The 18,945-nt window shown below is 44.1% G+C and overlaps 1 protein-coding gene across 2 annotated transcripts; it reads left to right on the top strand.

Annotated features, from left to right (window-relative positions):
• Positions 1–766: 766 nt before the first annotated feature.
• MPL (MPL proto-oncogene, thrombopoietin receptor) lies at positions 767–18,418 on the top strand. Of its 2 annotated transcripts, none has more exons than XM_053392760.1 (12): positions 767–1,084; positions 5,378–5,510; positions 5,628–5,809; positions 6,921–7,075; positions 7,630–7,786; positions 11,788–11,917; positions 12,486–12,667; positions 12,856–12,998; positions 14,826–14,982; positions 15,213–15,300; positions 16,365–16,446; positions 17,130–18,418. In XM_053392760.1, the coding sequence occupies exons 1-12, from the start codon at positions 883–885 to the stop codon at positions 17,565–17,567; spliced, it is 2,049 nt and encodes a 682-aa protein (XP_053248735.1). In that variant the 5' UTR covers positions 767–882; the 3' UTR covers positions 17,568–18,418. The 2 variants fall into 2 exon arrangements, with proteins under 2 accessions (XP_053248735.1, XP_053248734.1); XM_053392759.1 differs by having other exon boundaries at positions 16,362–16,446.
• Positions 18,419–18,945: the final 527 nt, after the last annotated feature.

Genomic DNA, 18,945 nt, shown 5'->3' with positions numbered 1-18,945 from the left:
ACCCCTGGACGGTTAAGTCCAGATAAAGGTGACTATATGGTTATGACACTTATCTCGCTTTCAGGCCGAGGGAGCCGGCATTTGTTCACAGACAGCTTTCCGGCTCATGTGGCCAGCATGGCTAAACCGCTTGTGGCACAACAGGACACCATGATGGAAACCAGAGTGCAAGGAAACGCCTTTTACCTTCCCGCCACAGTGGTACCGATTTATCTACTTGCACTGGTATGCTTTTGAACTGCTAGGTTGGCAGAAGCTGGGACAGAGGAACAGGAGCTCACCCCATCGTGTGGATTCGAACCGCTGACCTTTCAATCAGCAAGCCCAAGAGACTTTGTGGTTTAGACCACAGTGTTACCCACTCCCTGGGGAAGCCCACAAGCACCATGAAGGTGCAATACCACTCTCCCATTTAGCAAGTGCAACCACAGAGCAATTTCTCCCTTACCCCACACTCGAATTCCCAGACCAGAGCCACCCTCATTTGCCTGGAGCACCCACCCCACAACATTCACAGACTATTCTTCTGAGAGCACTGCCAGCTCCTGCCAGTCCGCTACGACATCCAGTGCTTCCTGCCCAAAGGCCCTGTCCTTAAGAACCACCACCACAAGGGCAAGACATACTGCCTATCTGATCATAGCAGCCTCCAGCCAATGCTGCCACTCTTGCAGGCCATGGCGCAGTGGTTTCAGGCTGGGGAAGTGGTGGGGCCCAGGACTGGAGGAGGCCTTTACCCAGGCTTCCTGAGCAGCTGGCCTGGCACTTCCCAGATAAGCTTCCCTTGCACAGGTCCAGCAACAAAGGTTCAGAGCTTACGTTCACTGGAACAAAAAGCCAAGCAGTCCCTGTCTGCTACCTCAGCAGGAGTGCAGGCCACTGATGTATCCATGTGTCCAATGTTCTGCCAGAGCATATACTGTCGACACCAGCAGTGCGGAGGAACAAGATTTTGACTTGGGTCTGATCCTGGATGTACCTTCTAGTAGGATGGCAGTTCCTCTGTGCTTGGTGAGGCCACTGCTTGCCATACTCCTGCTCATCTCTTTGCCTGTGCTGAACTGTGTCTACATCACAGATGAAGGTAAGATTACAAACTGCTACTACTGTCCATGGTTTAGGGCAGAGCTTTCCAAACTTTTCATGTTGGTAACATACTTTTTAGACATTCATCATTTCACAACACAGTCATTCAGTTTTACTAGCAAACCAGAGATTAAACTAGCCCCTTTCCTGCCCTGGGAGGAGCTTGGGGTACATTAGCAGAACACACCTACACGCAGCCGACACACTAATGTGTCGCGACACAATTTGGAAAGCTCTGGTTTAGGGGAAAAGGTGAGGATGAAGCATGGCTTTTGTTACTTTTTTTGTGGCCCTAGAAACCTCATTAGGAAAGCCAGGCAGGTGAACATTCTTGTGGACGAAAGGCATCTGGGCAGAGGGAGTGGGATGGGGCTTTCTGGAAGCACCACAACAACCAGCTTTCCTGGATTAGGGTTTCCAATTTCTGATCAAAAATGCCCTCTAGGCTTTTGATCACTGTGGCATGCAGATGTCATCAGGCAAGGCTTCTCACAATGCAGTGATGAAAGAAGACACTCTTTTCAAACTATTCTCTACCATGCCCTTATTAAAACATAACTCTCGACTGTACCATGTGGGATCAGGAAACTTTGGAATAAATGAAGCTCTTCCATACTTGTGGATCAAGGTCCACCTTGGCTGCTGCAGAAGGAGGGTTAGGAGAAAACCCTTTCATGTCCTATGCCAGGACGAGGCCCAGCACAGAGAACTATAGATCCCAGAACTATAAGTGCTGAAAATTGTAGCTCTGTTGAGATAAACTACAGTTCCCGGGATTCTTTGGGGAAAGTCCTGTGCTTAACATGTATGGTATATTCACAGCCTCAGAGATCTACCTCCACCAAAGCGTTTCCTCTGTACATTATTCAGGGCCACCAGTCAACAGAAGAGCAAGGAACATTGGTATGTGGAAAGATGGAATAGGTTACGAAGGCTCAAAGTGAATGTGGGTACCGAAAGCGCCAAATTGTTTCCTGTCCAGATCAATGCAGTTCTTTACTAGGATCAGCTATTAAGTGCAGTCTTTCCAGATGATGAGAATTTTCCTCACCACAGCTCTCAATTAGGGAGAAACAAGATCTGACTAGAATTCAGGTTTGTTTTTCCAACACCCGTTATTCTTCAATGTCCTTTGTATAGAGTGGTTGTGTTTCCTCCCTTCTTCTGTGGGGGCACTGGGGTGGGGGGACAGGGACATAAAAAAGACACTGACCAAGAGTGCTGTCTATGTTCAAAACTTGAATAGCTCATAAGCAGATACACATAACCGCTTGATCAGTGAGCTTTTCAGCTTTTGCTGATGGATATGATACTGTTAGAAATACTACAAGGACAGAAACCAAAATCTAAATAAATTCTTCTTTGACTTAGCATGAATCGTAAACCTCAAATTGTTTAAGGGTAAGATGTAAAATTATTGACTAAATATATACAGCGGTACCTCGGGTTACATATGCTTCAGGTTACATACGCTTCAGGTTAAAGACTCCGCTAACCCAGAAATATTACCTCGGGTTAAGAACCTTGCTTCAGGATGAGAACAGAAATCGTGCTCCGGCGGCACGGCAGCAGCAGGAGGCCCTATTAGCTAAAGTGGTTCTTCAGGTTAAGAACAGTTTCAGGTTAAGAACGGACCTCTGGAACGAATTAAGTACTTAACCCGAGGTACCACTGTATAGTATTCAGATTTCACAGATATCCTATGTCCTGCAGTGTTACTTCCCGAACCCTTAATTCTGATGGTATAATTCATTTTACCTTCTTGCATTGTTTGTTCCTACAGAATTATTGATCTCCTTGATTTCTTTGTTTCCCTCTCAAATCTTTTAAAATTAGGGCTCCCTCCAGATGTCCTTTTTATTGTGTATTTGTCATTACCCATGATTCTGCCTGCAAAAGTGTCACGGTGAACCTATACTGCTTTGTTTCCAGTCAATGCATGTCCCATAGTCTCCTGCTTTCCTTTCTCACTGGGATTCTAGATACAATATTTACCCTTATAAGACAATCCTGAAACATTGTGGGCGGGAAAAGCAGCTAGTGAATTATTTTCGTGGGGATGGGTTAATGAACCCTGTTACTTCTCCACTCAAAATCTTAGCGTCTTGAGACTACTTTTTTTAAAGTCATTGTTTTCATTGCATTTGCGTATAATGTGTAGTTTGCTCCCTTATCTTGCTTCCTCCCACTCTCACTGGGAGTTCTATCTCCCTGGGACAGGAAGCTGCTCCCCCCACCCCAAGTTTGCCACAAAACCACATGGCTATTTTGGGATGTTTGTGAACACTTCCTGGCAGCAAATACTTTGGGGTGGTGGTAATCATTAGCTCCCCCTTTCCCTAATCCTTTCCCAACCCACTCAAACAACTGTGTTGCCAATATGGATGTTCACATAAAAAAACAGAAACAGAATGACAACATTTAGGGTCAGTACCGTTTGCATTTGTGGGTTATGAAAATCAGTACTGTTAGATGGATGTGTGCTGTACAAAAATGAAAATACATTATAGAAGGGATGAGGAAGCTATGGCACCTCCAGAGGTTGCTGGACTACAACTCCCATCAGCCCTAAACATTGGCCATGCTGGCTGAACTAATGGGAGGTGGAGTACAACAGGTCCTCATTCTTGCATTATAGAGAAAATTAATACTGTTGGGGGGAGCATTTTAATGAGCCACTAAGCTTCACGGCAGAAGGGGGTCATAACAGGGCCAGTGACTGCAGGCTGCACCACCCACCCACCCCAAGATGCAGGGCGGGGTCTTTGCATGTTACCTGGTACGTACTTATTCAGAGAACTGCACCCAAACATTCAGGTTGGTGCCAAAGAATGAGAGCGTGGAGATGCACTTTGAATAACCACAGCCAGCCCCCCACCTTTATTGAGCAACATCTTGCACCTCACCCCACACCCACTTAATTAAAAATTAACCAACATTATTTGATCCTTTCACGTGGCTAACTTTTATCTAGATCATCAGCCATTCTCCTCAGCAGAAACTAGTTTGTCAGCTTCTAAGACTGTATGAACCCCCCACCCCTCACCCCATTTGCTCTGCAGTCATCATTATACTCCCACTGCTTGTTTGGGAAGTGGCAAAGCCCACATTATCCACAATCCGTATCTCTCTTGTGGTTTGTTATGAAATAAATACTGTGTTTTGGTGCATTTTCCCACACACCTGCTTTGAACCAAATTGAGAAAAAGAACCACCTAGTTGCATTTCAAGCCAGTGATGTGTACACAGCCTAACACACATTTCTCTCCACTGCAGTGTGTCTTCTGGAAGTTCTATCATGCATTTGATAAGGATATTTGATTTTATATCCCTTGCCTCCCCATTATCATAGCTACCTCACCCCTGTGTTGGCAAACAGGATCTCTGTCCCGCCCCCCCTCCCAAGGCTAACTGTAGCATGGAGTGGGGGAAATTATGTTGTAATCACTAAGGGGAGAAGGGTTAAATTTCACCACCACCACCCCAGCATGCTGTGTTCCCAATGAACATTGCTGCTTGGCACTTGCAATTTTAAAAAAAAAAAAAGTTAGAGAAACCATTAGCATCATGTGTAGTTACAGGTAGGTAGCCGTGTTGGTCTGCCGTAGTCGAAACAAACAAACAAACAATCTTTCCAGTAGCACCTTAGAGACCAACTAAGTGTATCTGAAGAAGTGTGCATGCACACGAAAGCTCATACCAATAACAAACTTAGTTGGTCTCTAAGGTGCTACTAGAAAGGGGAAAAAATTATTTTGTTTCATCGTGTGTAGTTAGGCTCCTAGAAACATAAGAAGTTTCATTAGAGTAGGCCAAACTATTGGTCTATCTGGCCTGGAACTGTCCAAAAGTGAAGAAGCATTTCACATCATGCACTACCTGATTTTCTTAGCACACTGAAGAAAGGCCCTACAGGAGTGGTGCCTTCTCCCCTTCTGAAACTTCCCCACCCCCAAAGACTTGAGCATGGCTATAAAACTCTTATTCCAAGCTGACTGGAGCCCTGGAGAGAAGCACAACCCGTGACAGGCTGTGGTAACTTACTGGCCATTTCTTACAGCTTGTGCTTGTACAAACACTTGTATTAATCTCTATGACCACAGTTCTATTTGCCATGCACTTGCTTCCTCTCATCTCACAGTCCAGATGACTTTGGGTATTTGTGGTTACAATTGTCGCCCTATTCAGCTTGAAGACTTATGCAAGCTTCTTTATCTTTCTTTCTTTCTTTCTTTCTTTCTTTCTTTCTTTCTTTCTTTCTTTCTTTCTTTCTTTTTCTCTCCCCACACAGAGGCTGATCTATTGGCTGAAACAGCTCAGGACATCTTCTGCTTTTCTCGCACCTTTGAGGATCTCACTTGCTTTTGGGATGAACCAGCACACGTGGATGGGGCATATCGGCGCTTCTTCTATACATACAAAGGGTGAGAGGTTTTTATACATGGCTATGATCCATAGTCCAGGCTGCCTGGAAGGTTTCCAGTAGAAGAATACTGCAGCTCCTGGAGGTTTCCCACTGCCCACTCTCTTCATCTCCACAGAGACAGAAGCCGAGAATGCACTCTGCGGTCAGCAAAGCACAGTGATGGAGGCTGGCGCCATGTCTGCATCTTCCCCAGGAACCATCAGGATATTCTGCTCTTTGCAGAACTCCACGTCGAGGTGTTAGACACCATTAGTAATCACACCACTCGCTCTCAGGATCTCTCAGTGGCGTCTGTTGGTAAGCCTTCCTTCGGATTTGAGAAGCAAGGAAATGTGGCGTGACATTAAAAACAATTTTTAAACACTTAACAATCACAAAACATGTGATGGCTCCTGAAAATATGTATCTCAGGTGTCATCCTTAGGACATGGTCCTAAATCCCACCCACCACTGGCAGGGCTTGTTGAGTGGTACAGCCATCACTGCATCAGGATTCCACCACTCACAGATATACCATTAGCAAGCTTCCTGTCTGCACACACATTTGGAGGGCAAAAGGGGGACAGCCAAGTAAAGGGACACCTCTGCCTAATCCAGCCCCCAGCCTGGCAAACAACAACAACAACCAACAGTACTGAGGATGAGGCCATATGTATCTCCCTGGGAAGGAAGTTCAAAGGGGTGGGGCACTGGCACCTGCCAGCCAAACAACTCTTGCTGGTGGATCAGGGAGCAGAGCCTGCCCTAAGGATCTCACAGTAAAATCTGAGCATGAGGAGGAAAGCCAGAGGCAAAGGGAAGGGTGGACAAAGTGGAGGTCACATAAATAAGAAATGAAGTTACACCTACTTAAGCTTCACACTTGAGGATGTGACACCATCAAATTCTTGCAAACTTTCATTTCTACATTTGGCTCTGTCCATATGGCTGCCCTTTTCCTAGAGGCTAAGAAGTAGTGCATCCGGCCAGAATGCGGATGCCTAGATTGACATACCTGTCCCATACCACCAGAGCTTGCCCTTGCTAGCTGGAGAACTGCAGCCCACCTTTCTGCTGCTTTGTTGTTGTGTGCTGCGGTCCCAAGAAAGCAACCTTGCAGCAGACGCAGCCAAGTCCCCAGCATTCTTGCTTGCCTCTGCAGATTCCTGCACTCCCAGTTGTGACTACCACACAGAGAAGCATTCCACTGTAAATATACTGCATATACAGGAGAAATGTAACAAATCCACATATTGTGTATTTATTAGAACACTACTTGGGGATTTACTGTTGCTTCAGAGATTGAAACAATGGTAATATTTACTGAACCACTTAAGTGTTGAAATTATATCTTCATCTGTCTTTGTTTGTAAATCCCATAGTTTTCTATCTACGTTTGTAAATCCCACAATTGTCTATCTATTCTTAGGTCTGATTGCTCCACCAATGAATGTAACAGTGGTGTGGCCTGGAGTGGCACGACAGTTGCACGTAGCCTGGACCCCCCCACCTTTCCACTATGCAGACTTCTTGGCCTATGAGGTTCTTTACAGTGCTGAAGGCTCCACAGAGCCACCATCCAGGGTATGGCTTATATGGGGCAGGGGAGGTTGTGGTGTATGACACCTGCAGGGCAGCTGGCTGTGTCTAAAACTCTAAGCAGGACACCAAGCTCTGTGGCTATCAAGTAGGGGTGAAGGAGCAGTTCAATGCGGTTTGCATTTATAGGTGAGCCTACTTATTTTGCACATTCTGCAACACTACACGAACCTTTGAACTCTACAATTCTATGATCCTATGAAAACACAGACATCCTTCCAAATTCAGAATTCTCTGAATTTTGCAGTGCAGTTCTCCAGCCAAATAGTGTGTACAAAAACACAAATACTAGGATAAAATGTGCCTACAAATGCACATATTACTGAAAATAGCATACAAAAATGCATTAGATAAGGGAAAACACCTTTGCCAAAATGTGTGTATTATGCAAATGAAGCAGCGTAAAAGGGGAGAAATTTGCAGTAAAATGTTGCTAAATTTTCATGAGCACTTATTGTTAAACAATTTGCAAACAGATGAGCTATCGGGGGAAACTACTTCCACTAATCCTTCCATGTGCCTGATTCTATCCCTCATAGATGGAAGTGAAGAACAGCCATACATGCCGCCTCAGAGACCTGCTCCCTGGGCACTGCTACCACATCCAAGTGCGCACCAAGCCTGATGGCCTCTCTCTTGATGGGCTCTGGGGACCATGGTCTCCAGTAGTATTAGCAGAGACACCCCATCTCCCTGGTAAGGGTCCTGTTGTTTGGTAAACATTTGTCATGGGGATCTTAGTTGCATTACTTTCGAACAATGCACTATGACTGCATACATATTGTTACACGCCACCCCAATCTCCAAGCAGTGTGAGTTTCGAGTTGTTTCAGGTGCTTACCCAGGGTTTGGTTTCCTCAGAATGAGGGACATTGGAGACTGTAGTGTCTTTAGGATACATGGTTTAGTTATTCTTTCTATATAGCTCTGTTTCGCCATAATAACTTATTTGGACTAGTGGCTAGATGTAGAGGTGAAACGGATACAGGGCGAGGGGGAGTTGAGGTTGAATCCTGGCAAGATGGAAGCACTGTGGGTGAGTGGTTCTCATGTTAATTGCCTACCCTAGATGGGGTTGCATTCCCCCTGGAGGAGCAAGTTCTTCTCAATCTAGCTTTGTCACTGGGAGTCCAGGTAGCCCCAATGGCTAGAAGTGCCTTTTATCAGCTGCAATTGGAATGGCAGGTGTGACCATTCCTTGACTGGGAAAGCTTGGTCACAGTAGTTAATGTACCGGTTACTTCAAGACTGGAATTCCATATTGCACTCTATGTGGGGCCTCCCTTGTGCTTAATTCAGAAGCTACAGTTAGTACAGAGTTCTGTGGTACAATTGCTGGCAGGAAACTCTCCTCAGAGAGATCTGCACTGGTAGCCAATTTGCTGCCAGGCCATGTCCAAAGCGTTACTGTTAGTCTATAAAGCCCTTAGCAGCTTGGGATCAGTTTACTTGCAAGATTGCCATACCCCATACATGCCCACTCAACCACTTCGAGCTGCAGAAATGGCATTCTTACAGGAGTTACATACCATATTTTTCCATGTATAACACGCCCCCATGTATAAGACGCCCCCTATTTTGAGGGACTCCAAATTAAGAAAATGGGGGGAGGTGGCACAGAGTCGTTTAAAGCAAACAAGCGTCTGTCTGACCTGCTCGCCAACAGTAGCCAGCAATCGTACACCCAATTGCCACGCAAAAGACAATCCAAAGCAACCTTTGCTGCAGCAACCAATCACATGCCCAATTGCCACAATGGCAGCCAACCCAAACAATTAAACTCACTTCCACAGGATGCAAGGGTGGTTTTAAAAGAGGATAAGGCAAATTAATGGCGGGTAAGGCTGTCAATGATGGCTATGCTCTGCCTCCACAGTTGGAGGCAACAATGCTTCTGAATAGCAGTGGCTGGAAACCACAGGAGGGGAGAGGCCTCTTTGGCCCAGGTCCTGCTTGTGGGTTCCCCACAGGCATCTGGTTGGCCACTATGGGAACAGGTTGCTGTGTTAGATGGACTACTGGGCTGATCCTGCAGACACTACCAGTTTTTATGTGGTAAGACTAGGTAATATGAAATGCTTCCAAGAAGCACTTGTTAAATCTTCAAAGCTTTATTGCTTTACAATAAAGAGCAAACACCAGAATATGCGAATCACAAAAAAGAAATGCTTATTAAACTATGGAAGGTAATATATGAAATGCTTCCAGGAGATGCTTGTTGAATTATGAAAGGTAATAAGCACCTGGACTAATTAAAACAGCATACATCTCCCTTGCAAAATAAGAGATGAAGAGCAATAGGAGTATCTAATTGAATCTTCACCGACTTCCTCAGAGGAAGGTAAATCTCACTGCTGTTGTAATCTGTATTTTGAGCCAATAAAGTTTTTCATTAGATTTCTATCCCACTCTTCCTCCCCAAGGAGATCTGGGCAGCTCCTTTTAAGAAATAGAACCCCATAAAAAGAAGTGTCCAGGCACCAGAATTCCTAGAGGCATATATCTGAGCACCTGTTGCCATCAGGGTGGAACCTATGCCTTCCCCACCGTATTTTTGCCATCTCTTTGTATTGAAAATAGTTGTTTCACCAATGCTGACATAAATTGATATGTGCAAAAAGCAACAACCATTTATTTCCGTCAGGGAGGTGGTAGTGGCAGTAGTAGCTGATTTCTAGTAAGGCAAGGGGAGCTGAGGTGGCCTTGGTAGGAACAGGGGCCTGAGGAAAGAGGAGCAGACTGAGAGGGAGGAAAAGGCCATCCATCTTGGGTGTGCCACAGTGGCCAGGTGAAGGCCAGGACCTGTCTTTAATGTGAGGGTGCAGAGGATGTCCATGTGTTGTCTATGAAGGCAGGGTGGTGTGGAGGCAGAGGACTGGTTTGGGAAGAAATGGGTAGAGGCAAGAACCAGATGCAAGCAAGATCTTCACTGTTGCAACAGAGTCCCCCACCCCTGTCCCGCTGCAAGAAGGTAAGGACCTAGAACAAAAGTGTATAACAGCTTTTAAAGGCTTTAGAAATTGCACGACCCCTTAGCCAAAGACCACCCAAAAGCATCATACAACCGTCACAGAAACAGGCGGTCTACAACATAAATTTGAGAGTTTGGCTTGTCTCCTGTTTCTCAAGATACCTGATAATGCTTGCTGACTTGCATTATCTTTGCCAGTTGGGGCCATCTTGTGAAATAGTATGTACCCTAGTTTCTGAAACCATTGTCACAGACCTCTCCCCTATTCATAAACAAAGTGTGCTCTTTTGAGTGAATTTGAAGGATTTGTAAGTGAAAAGAACCATTGGGGAAGGTTCCCAAATGGCCAAAATATTGGGAAATTTTGGAACAAGAAGGAGATAGACTGAAACTGCAGAGTTTTGAGAAATTAAAAAACAAAGTGCAAGACTGGCTTCATTATTTTCAGATAATGGAGGCTTACAATTTGGATAAGAAAGTAGGCTTCCAGGTGGAAAAATCTAAATTGGAAACAGAATTGTTAGAACCCAAAACTAAGATTTTGTCAAAAATGTATAACTTGCTGTTGAAATGGAACACTCAGGATGAGACGGTTAAATCTGCTATGATTAAATGGGCACAAGATGTTGGACATAACATTATGTTTGCTGACTGGGAACAGTTGTGGACCACTGGGATGAAATTTACGGCATGCAATGCCTTAAGAGAAAATATTATGAAAATGATATACAGGTGGTACATTACCCCAGTCAAGCTTGCAAAAATTTATCATTTGCCCGATAATAAATGTTGGAAATGTAAAGAAAATGAAGGTACATTTTTTCACCTTTGGTGGACGTGCCCTAAGATTAAGGCTTTCTGGGAAATGATTTATAACAAATTGAAAAAGGTATTTAAATATACCTTCTTGAAGAAACCAGAAGCTTTCCTCTTGGGCATGGTCGGCCAGTTGGTGTTAAAAAAGGATAGAATTTTCTTTATGTATGCTACAACAGCAGCAAGAATACTCATTGCAAAGTATTGGAAGATGCAAGATTTACCCACTTTGGAAGAATGGCAGATGAAGTTGATTGACTGTATGGGATTGGCAGAAATGACTGGCAGAATCTGTGACCAGGGAGAAGAGTTGGCAGAAGAAGATTGGAAAAAATTCAAGGACTATTTACAGAAATATTGTAAAATTAAGGAATGTTGAATAATGTTGGATTGAAATTAAGTGGTTTTTAGCTGTAATGGTATAAAGGAATATGAAAAAATGGTTTTTTATAAGTAAAAATTTAAGGTTATAATAACCTAAGATGTTGGCTAGAAAATAAGGTGTTTTTATAAGCTGTAATGCTTTGAGATAAGGATTTGCTGAACAAACAATTCGAACTGGAGATACAAGAAGGGGAGGTATGAGGAGGTCAGGGAAATATGTTATTGAAAAATAAGTTGTGAAATTTATGTGTTTTTAAGATTTTTCTTTTTTTCTTTTTTCTTTTTGTTTGTATAAAAATTGAAAACTTTAATAAATATCTTTTTTTTAAAAAAAAGAACCATTGGGGAAGGTTTTTCCACGGTATTTCCGTCTGCAGAGAAATATTTGGGGTCTGAAATATCTCAGGCATGTGGTTTATGTACTTAAGTTTTATTTATGACACCTTAGAATTCTTATGACAATTCCACATTGTATTTAAAAGATGCTGTCTTACTCCTGATTCCTCTCACTCTCTGTTCTGCCAAGAGGAAATTGGCCTGCAGTGCTTCACTCCTGACCTACGCCAATTGCGCTGCTGGTGGAAGTGGGAGACCACAGAACCTGGCCCCTCTCAAAGCATATTGTACTGGGCAGAAGAGAACAGCAGAAATTCAAGGTGACACAACAACACCCCGCCCCCAAATCCTGGGCTGTCCTGCTGCCGTAGTTGATTGCTGGTGTCCACCGTTCACCCTCCAAAACACCCCTCCCTCCCCCTCAACTCTCACATGTCTACAATAGGCAAAGCTCTGAATCAGCATTGCCTCTGAAGTCACCCAAGGCTGCCCCCAAATATTCATATCTAGTCCAACCCCATACCAAGCAGGGAAATGAGGTGGGTCACTTTTGCCTATGTGGTCCAGGGACTTTCTTTTTTAAAGATGTGTACGCAAGTACCTGTGTAAGAAGTAAAAAGGTAGTGGAGGCAGAGGAGGAAGAATGATTGAGAGGAGGGACAAAAAAGAAATCCTGGGTATTTTTCATCAGGCTCTGCCCATTAATGCATACGGCAAGCACCAAAATAGCAATGAATCTATTGACTGGGAGTGTGCGGGCATTTGTGAGCCAACCATACATGCAAAAAGAAAAAATGAGCTTCAAATGACCTGTTTGCAAGATAATGCCTCTGTGTGGACATAGCTTCTGTTGATATAGCTGACTCCATCCTCACTCTTGGTTTCCAGAATGCAAACCTGGCAGAAGTGTGAGGGGAAAGAAGAGGAGATTAAGCCCCACTATGACCGCCATAACCAGACATGCACCTTCCAGCCAAGCAACACAAGTTATATCTCTGTCCTGGTGATTCTCAGCCAGGGACAGCAAGAAGTCAACTACTTGAAAGAGCCATTCCAACTGCACCATGTTGGTAAGAATCTCCAACATGTCTGGGCCACGGCACCATGTCTGCTGTCAGTCTGCATTTTGGGGGTAGCAAACTGTCCTGAAGAGCAGGAGCATCAGGCGGTATATAGTGCTGTTTGCACTGCATTGGGCCTCTGCCGCTTCTGCAAACTGAGCTGACTTGACCAGCCATCTCTCTCCCTCTGATTACAGTACTCACTGCTCCACCAAGCATCCTGCAAGTCACTGTAGACAGAGGTGTGCTAAAGCTGGAGTGGGCACCACCACTGGAAGAATTAGCTGAACATATGGTGTATCAGATACAGTATGCAGAACAAGACATCTCAAAATGGAAGGTAATATAAAAATGTATGAGGAATGCATGAGAGAGTATTAGGACCACACATCTGTTGCATTAGATACCCTTTTTTCCCCTTTCAGTACTAGAGCACAACTGGAAACATAAGGGAAGTGCCTTTGATAAAACCACATAGCTTTTCCCAGGAAACACTCCCTGGCAACAGCTGAAAAAAGGAAAGGAAAGAAAGGCTAATCCAGTTGCAGGCTGCATTAATAGAGCCATAGTTTCCAAAATGAGAAGCAATAGCTCCACTTTATTTTGCACCAGGACCTCATCTGGATTACTGTGTGCAGTGCTGGGCTCCTCACTTTTAGGCTATAGACAAAATGTAATGAGTTCAGTGGAAGGCAATGAATCAGTGTCAATAGCATGAATTATGCTCCACCCCCAGGCATCACCATTGGTCTAGGAGACAAGCACAAGCTGAAGGAATGTGTGTCATTGTTGGAATGTTCAGTCTCCAAACTGATCTCTGTTTATACATGTCCTGAGGCATGTGAGACCACAGAAAAGAGCTAAGGCTATAAAACAGCTTTTATAGAACATGTTATTTTTGCAGCTCAGATAGAGTGGCTATGGGGTTGTGACCCAGTTCTTCTGAAGTAGCCAATTATATATCAAGGAGCTCACCTGATCCTGCCTCACCCAACAGGGCCCAAACTTCCATCTTCCAGTCTATGGTGCCCCTGGTCTTTCACTCAGTTCCTCCAGACTGTTCAGCGTTTTGGGGTGAGATGCAATCACATACTGGCAAAATCAAGTTGCACAGTTCAAGTGAATTTGGTGTGCTGGAAAGGGTGGGCTAACAGTTGTTTGATACAGTGTCATCTGACCTCTCTGCAAACAAATTGGGATGAATATTCAATAAATAGCTAATATCATCTAACCTCCATGTAAATCACTGATCTTCAACTGGTAGGTCAGGACCCTGCGGTTCAGCCTTTCTCAATGTACTCAAAGATGTTGAACTACAATTCCTATGATTCCTAGCCAGTGTGGCCAATGGTCAGGGATGAGGGGAGTCGTAGTTCAAGAACATCTGGGGACTCAAGGTTGAGAAAGGCTGCTTTAGTTGACAATGGACTGATCTAAGGTGGGTCACAACAAGAGCACTCCCACCATGCAAATATATGGCAAAAGATTAAGAAATGGGTTCTCAAATGCATTTTGGGGTTAAAAGTGGATCCTGAGTCTGATAAGGTTGAAGATACTTGCTGTAAACAATTCAGAGAGAATGCTAAATAAACAGGTTGTCTGGAAGCAACCCAGGTCAATTATCTTTTATAATTCCACTGCTCCATTTTGTCATTAAAAAGCCTTTGATCAACATGCCAGGCTTTTCCAAAGAGGTTTATGAACTTTCTGATACAATTGCCCTCAACCCTTGTAGAGCTGTCTTCTGGCAGCAGGATTTCTGGCAAGTTCATGATAAAACCAAGAGATGCTGCTTTTTTTTTTTGCACTAGTTGCAATTTGTGGACCATCTTCAAGGGCAGTGTCACATGCCATACTGCCATATCTGGCTTATGAATTCATGGCAATCAGCCAGATGGGAAAAGTTTAAACAAAGGGACTTAAAGATGCTACATCCTCCAGTTTTTCAACACAAACAAAGCCTTTCACAAAGTGGGGGAGTGAGTGTGAGAAAGAGACCCATGTTAGAAGTTTGTACTGTACTGGGATCAGATGAGTGATGCTTGAGGACCAGCAAATACAGAGCAAAAGCAGTCTCACAGCTCTGACCCAGATAGCACAACTGCTCTAGGTTCTGGATGTGAATCTAACCAGCTAAGCACACCTAATGGGGCTATTCTCTGGGCAGACTCTGCAGGTGCAGTACTCAAACAGCAGTGAAATTCATCTGGCAGCCGGGGGCCACTGCTGCCTTCAGCTTCGTGCTCAGCCAGATGGACAGAAGTTCCAAGGGAACTGGAGTGTGTGGTCAGAACATGTGTGCACTGATGTCCCACCTGATTCAGGTAAGAGACCACAAATAGAAATGTAGGGTTGCATACAGGCAGTGTTTTTTTCTAAAAAGAAATGTTTAGGGGTACTCTCATTTTCCTACTCATATTGAAATACTGCCCCTCAAAGAGGCCAAACTTAAATTCACAAAATGTTTAGGGTTATGCGTACCTCTGCATCCCCTGAGGCCCAAAAGAGCTGACATAGTTTGGTAACACAGCTTCACCCTTTGTATCTTCCCTAGGTTCAACCATCTTAAATGTGACACCTGCTCTGTTGCTCTGTGCAGGGCTTGTATTGGGGCTGGGCTGCACCTTCCTGTCCATTCACAGGTAAATTTACATCATCTAGCATTCACCTTCAATACTTAGTTTTATTTTGGGAGCTAGTTGCAAATTGGAGAAACTGTTATGGACACCATGCACAGACAATAATCACAACCATACACATGAATGTATAGTAAACACACACACTCCCACCTTCACCAGCAATTAGGCTTGGAAAAAACCATTTTTGCTCCCCTTCCTCCCACATCAGAGCTATCTTCCTAGAGTGCAGCTGGAAAGGAAGTTTGTACACATGCATCCAGGAAGTTCACTCACATACACATATCCTGCAACAATTAGGTTTGAGCAAAGTCTCCTATTGGAGCCAAGAGAGGACTTTTTCCATTCCTATTTGCAAAATGTCCCTCCCCTGATGCAATTAGGCATGAAAAAAGCCCTCTATTAGCTCTAGTCTAGTAGTAGACTTTGTTCAAACCTAATTGCAGAGGAGGTTCTACTGGGGGAGGAGGTTTAAAGCTGGGGAGAATTAACTCCCCTCCCCAGCTATCACCCTCAACATTGAAAGCTCACTTCACCCCACCGGTGGTCCCATGATTAGGCTACTATTAGCTACAATAGTAGGGTTCTTTAAAATTGCTCGGGGTTGGGGTGGGCTGGGGTTGATGTAAGACCAGGGGTAGGAAACCTAAGGCCTGGGAGCCGGATGTGGCCCAATCACCTTCTCAATCCGGCCCACGGATGGTCTGGGAATCAACATGCTTTTATGAGTAGAATGTGTGCTTTTATTTAAAATGCATCTCTGGGTTATTTTTGGGACCTGCCTGGTGTTTTTACATGAGTAGAATGTGTGCTTTTATTTAAAATGCGTCTCTGGGTTATTTGTGGGGCATAGGAATTCATTCATTACCCCCCCCCCAATATAATCCGGCCCACCACATAGTCTGAGGGACAGTGGACCAGCCCACGGCTGAAAAAGGTTGCTGACCCCTGTGTAAGACCAAAACAAAAAACCACACTTTGGGATGGGGCTGTGATAGAGGCACATTTGCTTCTATTAAGATCAGCTGGGTTCCCTGAATTTCACATGCTCATTGTTCCTTGTTAAGCAGTCTGAAACAAAAGCTCTGGCCGCCCATCCCAGACCTTCACCACGTCCTGGATGGATTCCTTGAGGACAATGGAAAGCACCAGGTGAGGCCTTCCTCTTCCATACAGGCACCAACACCAATGTTGTTGGTGGATAGGACAGGAGACCAGAGTAATCATTTTTAAAGGTGGTGAACAGTATGGCTGCCTTACTGTCTTCCAGTTCTGTTTTGATGGGAGCCTGCTTCAAGTTTGCAAGGCTTCATGACTGACATGAAAACATCAGGCATAAGTTTCATAACTCTAATTAGTCTTTTCCTTGATGCAGATTTATAAATCCTGAATTGTGATTTGTAAATGTTGTCATAGTGGAAGTTTAAGAGACAGCATTCTTTGTCTGAAGCAGCATTAAGAGTCATTTTAACGTGGCGAGTCAGAATACACCAAAATAGGGTATCTAACAGTGACAAAGAGGGCTATAAATACAGAACCATGAAACTGACATTTCTCTCTGCCTTATTTCTTATAGTTTCCAGCAGAATTGCATTAATTCCCATAACAAAATCTCATGCTGATATTGCTTCTGTCAGCTATCCTCTCCCCAGGGAGATTTTCTGTCTGAAGTTGGGATGGCAGATATGTGCCCCCAGGTATTTTGTAATAGGAGTGTTAACATGTACACAGAGATAAGTATGCATGTACACATTTACCTCCACACTGTAGACTGGAGAGGGTGAAGCCCAGGGACATTTTTGTGTTTCTGATGCTGCTTCCTTCCCATCTTCCAGGTGAATGCTTTCTTCTGCAACAAAACTTTAGAGGACACACCTTTGACTTGCCTGCTGGAAGTCCTGTCTGAGATACCCCTGGAAACACGTAGCAGTAGCCCTCTCCTAGATAGTACTCAGCTGCACCAGACAGAAAGGGACACCCAGGCTTCTTCACACTTGTACTACATGGTGCCAAGTCCTAGCAATCCCCAAGGGAATAATAATGAAAATGAGTATTTTAGTGCCACTGATGATGGACATGACACGCTCTCACTGCCCTTGGAACATGATCTACACATAACTTCGGAACTGAAGGTCCAGCTAAGTATCTTCACCTTGTTCAGCACACCACTTTTGGCTCCTGACACAAAAGAGGAAAGAAGATGGGAAACTTCTGGGGATGAGTCTGTTTCTGCCACACACATATCAAACCAGTCTTACCTGCTCGTGGGCTGACTGTACATGCTCATTAGAGGGTGGCAACAAGAAATGATGTGGTTCTGTAGATTTTTGCAGAATATATTCTCAGCTGCTGCAGGGAAGGCATTTTGCCAATTCCTGCACATTGAATCTGTTTCCTGTCCTTAGCAGCTGATTGCATTAGGCTGAGGGATAAGAGTAAAACCTGATTGGGAGATATACCCACATGGTAACTGGTACTCAAGGCCCATCATATATATTTCCAAATGTAGTGCAATTCCTAAGAAACAACACCCTACTGATTTACCCATTTGATTTTTATAGCACGAGAGCCAGAGATAGCTGCAAAAAGCCATTTAGGACTTTCCACAACATGGAGAAGTAAACTGGCCATTGCATGGGATGTTATGCCGATTATGAGAGCCAATCACAGCAATACATGGTGAGCATAGAAATGCATATAATCTGTGGCTACTTAGTCTTAATGTGGTAACTCACATCATGTTGATAGGCCACACTGTAAAAATCAACTTAATCTATTCTGCCTTTGACTTCATTTTACATCACGAGCCACAACTCTCCTACAGCAGGGGAGTCACTATAATTACTGGCATTTGCATTGTGACCAGGTACTGTATTAGTGCATAGAATAATGTTTAGTAGTGCAACTTTTGTAAAAGCACACTCACTGTGGTCCCCTCAGTGCAAAGCCACGGAAATATGTAGGAGGTGGAGTTTTTGCATGAGTATTCAGGATGGGATGGTTTTGAAACATAACACACAGGGCTTTCCAAAGGGACTCATTGCTCAAACGCCTCTTAAAATGTAAGGGTGTGGCTGAGCTTAGCATTTCGCCTTCAGACACATGTATATACTACCTTGTTCTTCCCTGTATATTGCTTTGTACAGTCTGTGTTGGTGATTATACTATAAAGAATAAAATCCCATTGGCTCTGAAGAGGTTTTACTTCATGAGATTACAAATTGCTTACACTGAAAATAACCAGTCTTGCACTGCACAACACCTTAAAAAGCATTGGTCTGTTTGTGTCAAGCCTAACATTCTGGGAGCAATCTATCCTGGCCAATATTATCCCACTTCCAACCGTAGAGGCTAATTTAGTGCAAAGCAGAAGAGCTTACATTTATTCCCAGCAATTAACCATATCACTAATGCTCAAACTGACTTTCTTGCACTTCAGGTCTGCCTACTGTTAAAATAAAAAGGCCTGTTAGTTTAAATGCAAACAGCTGGATTTAAGCAATTTGTGGATCACAGCATTCATTGCACAACTGGTTATTCAGATCTTCCTCAACAAGGCAGCCTGCAATCTTCCCCAGTCTACTCAAGGTTGGGGACAAGACTCTGGTTTTTTTGAGGTGTGATGCCAGAGTTGGGTTCCCAGGCCAGAGT

This window comes from Podarcis raffonei, chromosome 6 (genome assembly GCF_027172205.1).
Source record: "Podarcis raffonei isolate rPodRaf1 chromosome 6, rPodRaf1.pri, whole genome shotgun sequence".
Lineage (NCBI taxonomy): Eukaryota > Metazoa > Chordata > Lepidosauria > Squamata > Lacertidae > Podarcis > Podarcis raffonei.
This window is presented reverse-complemented; position numbering and strand designations above follow the sequence as displayed.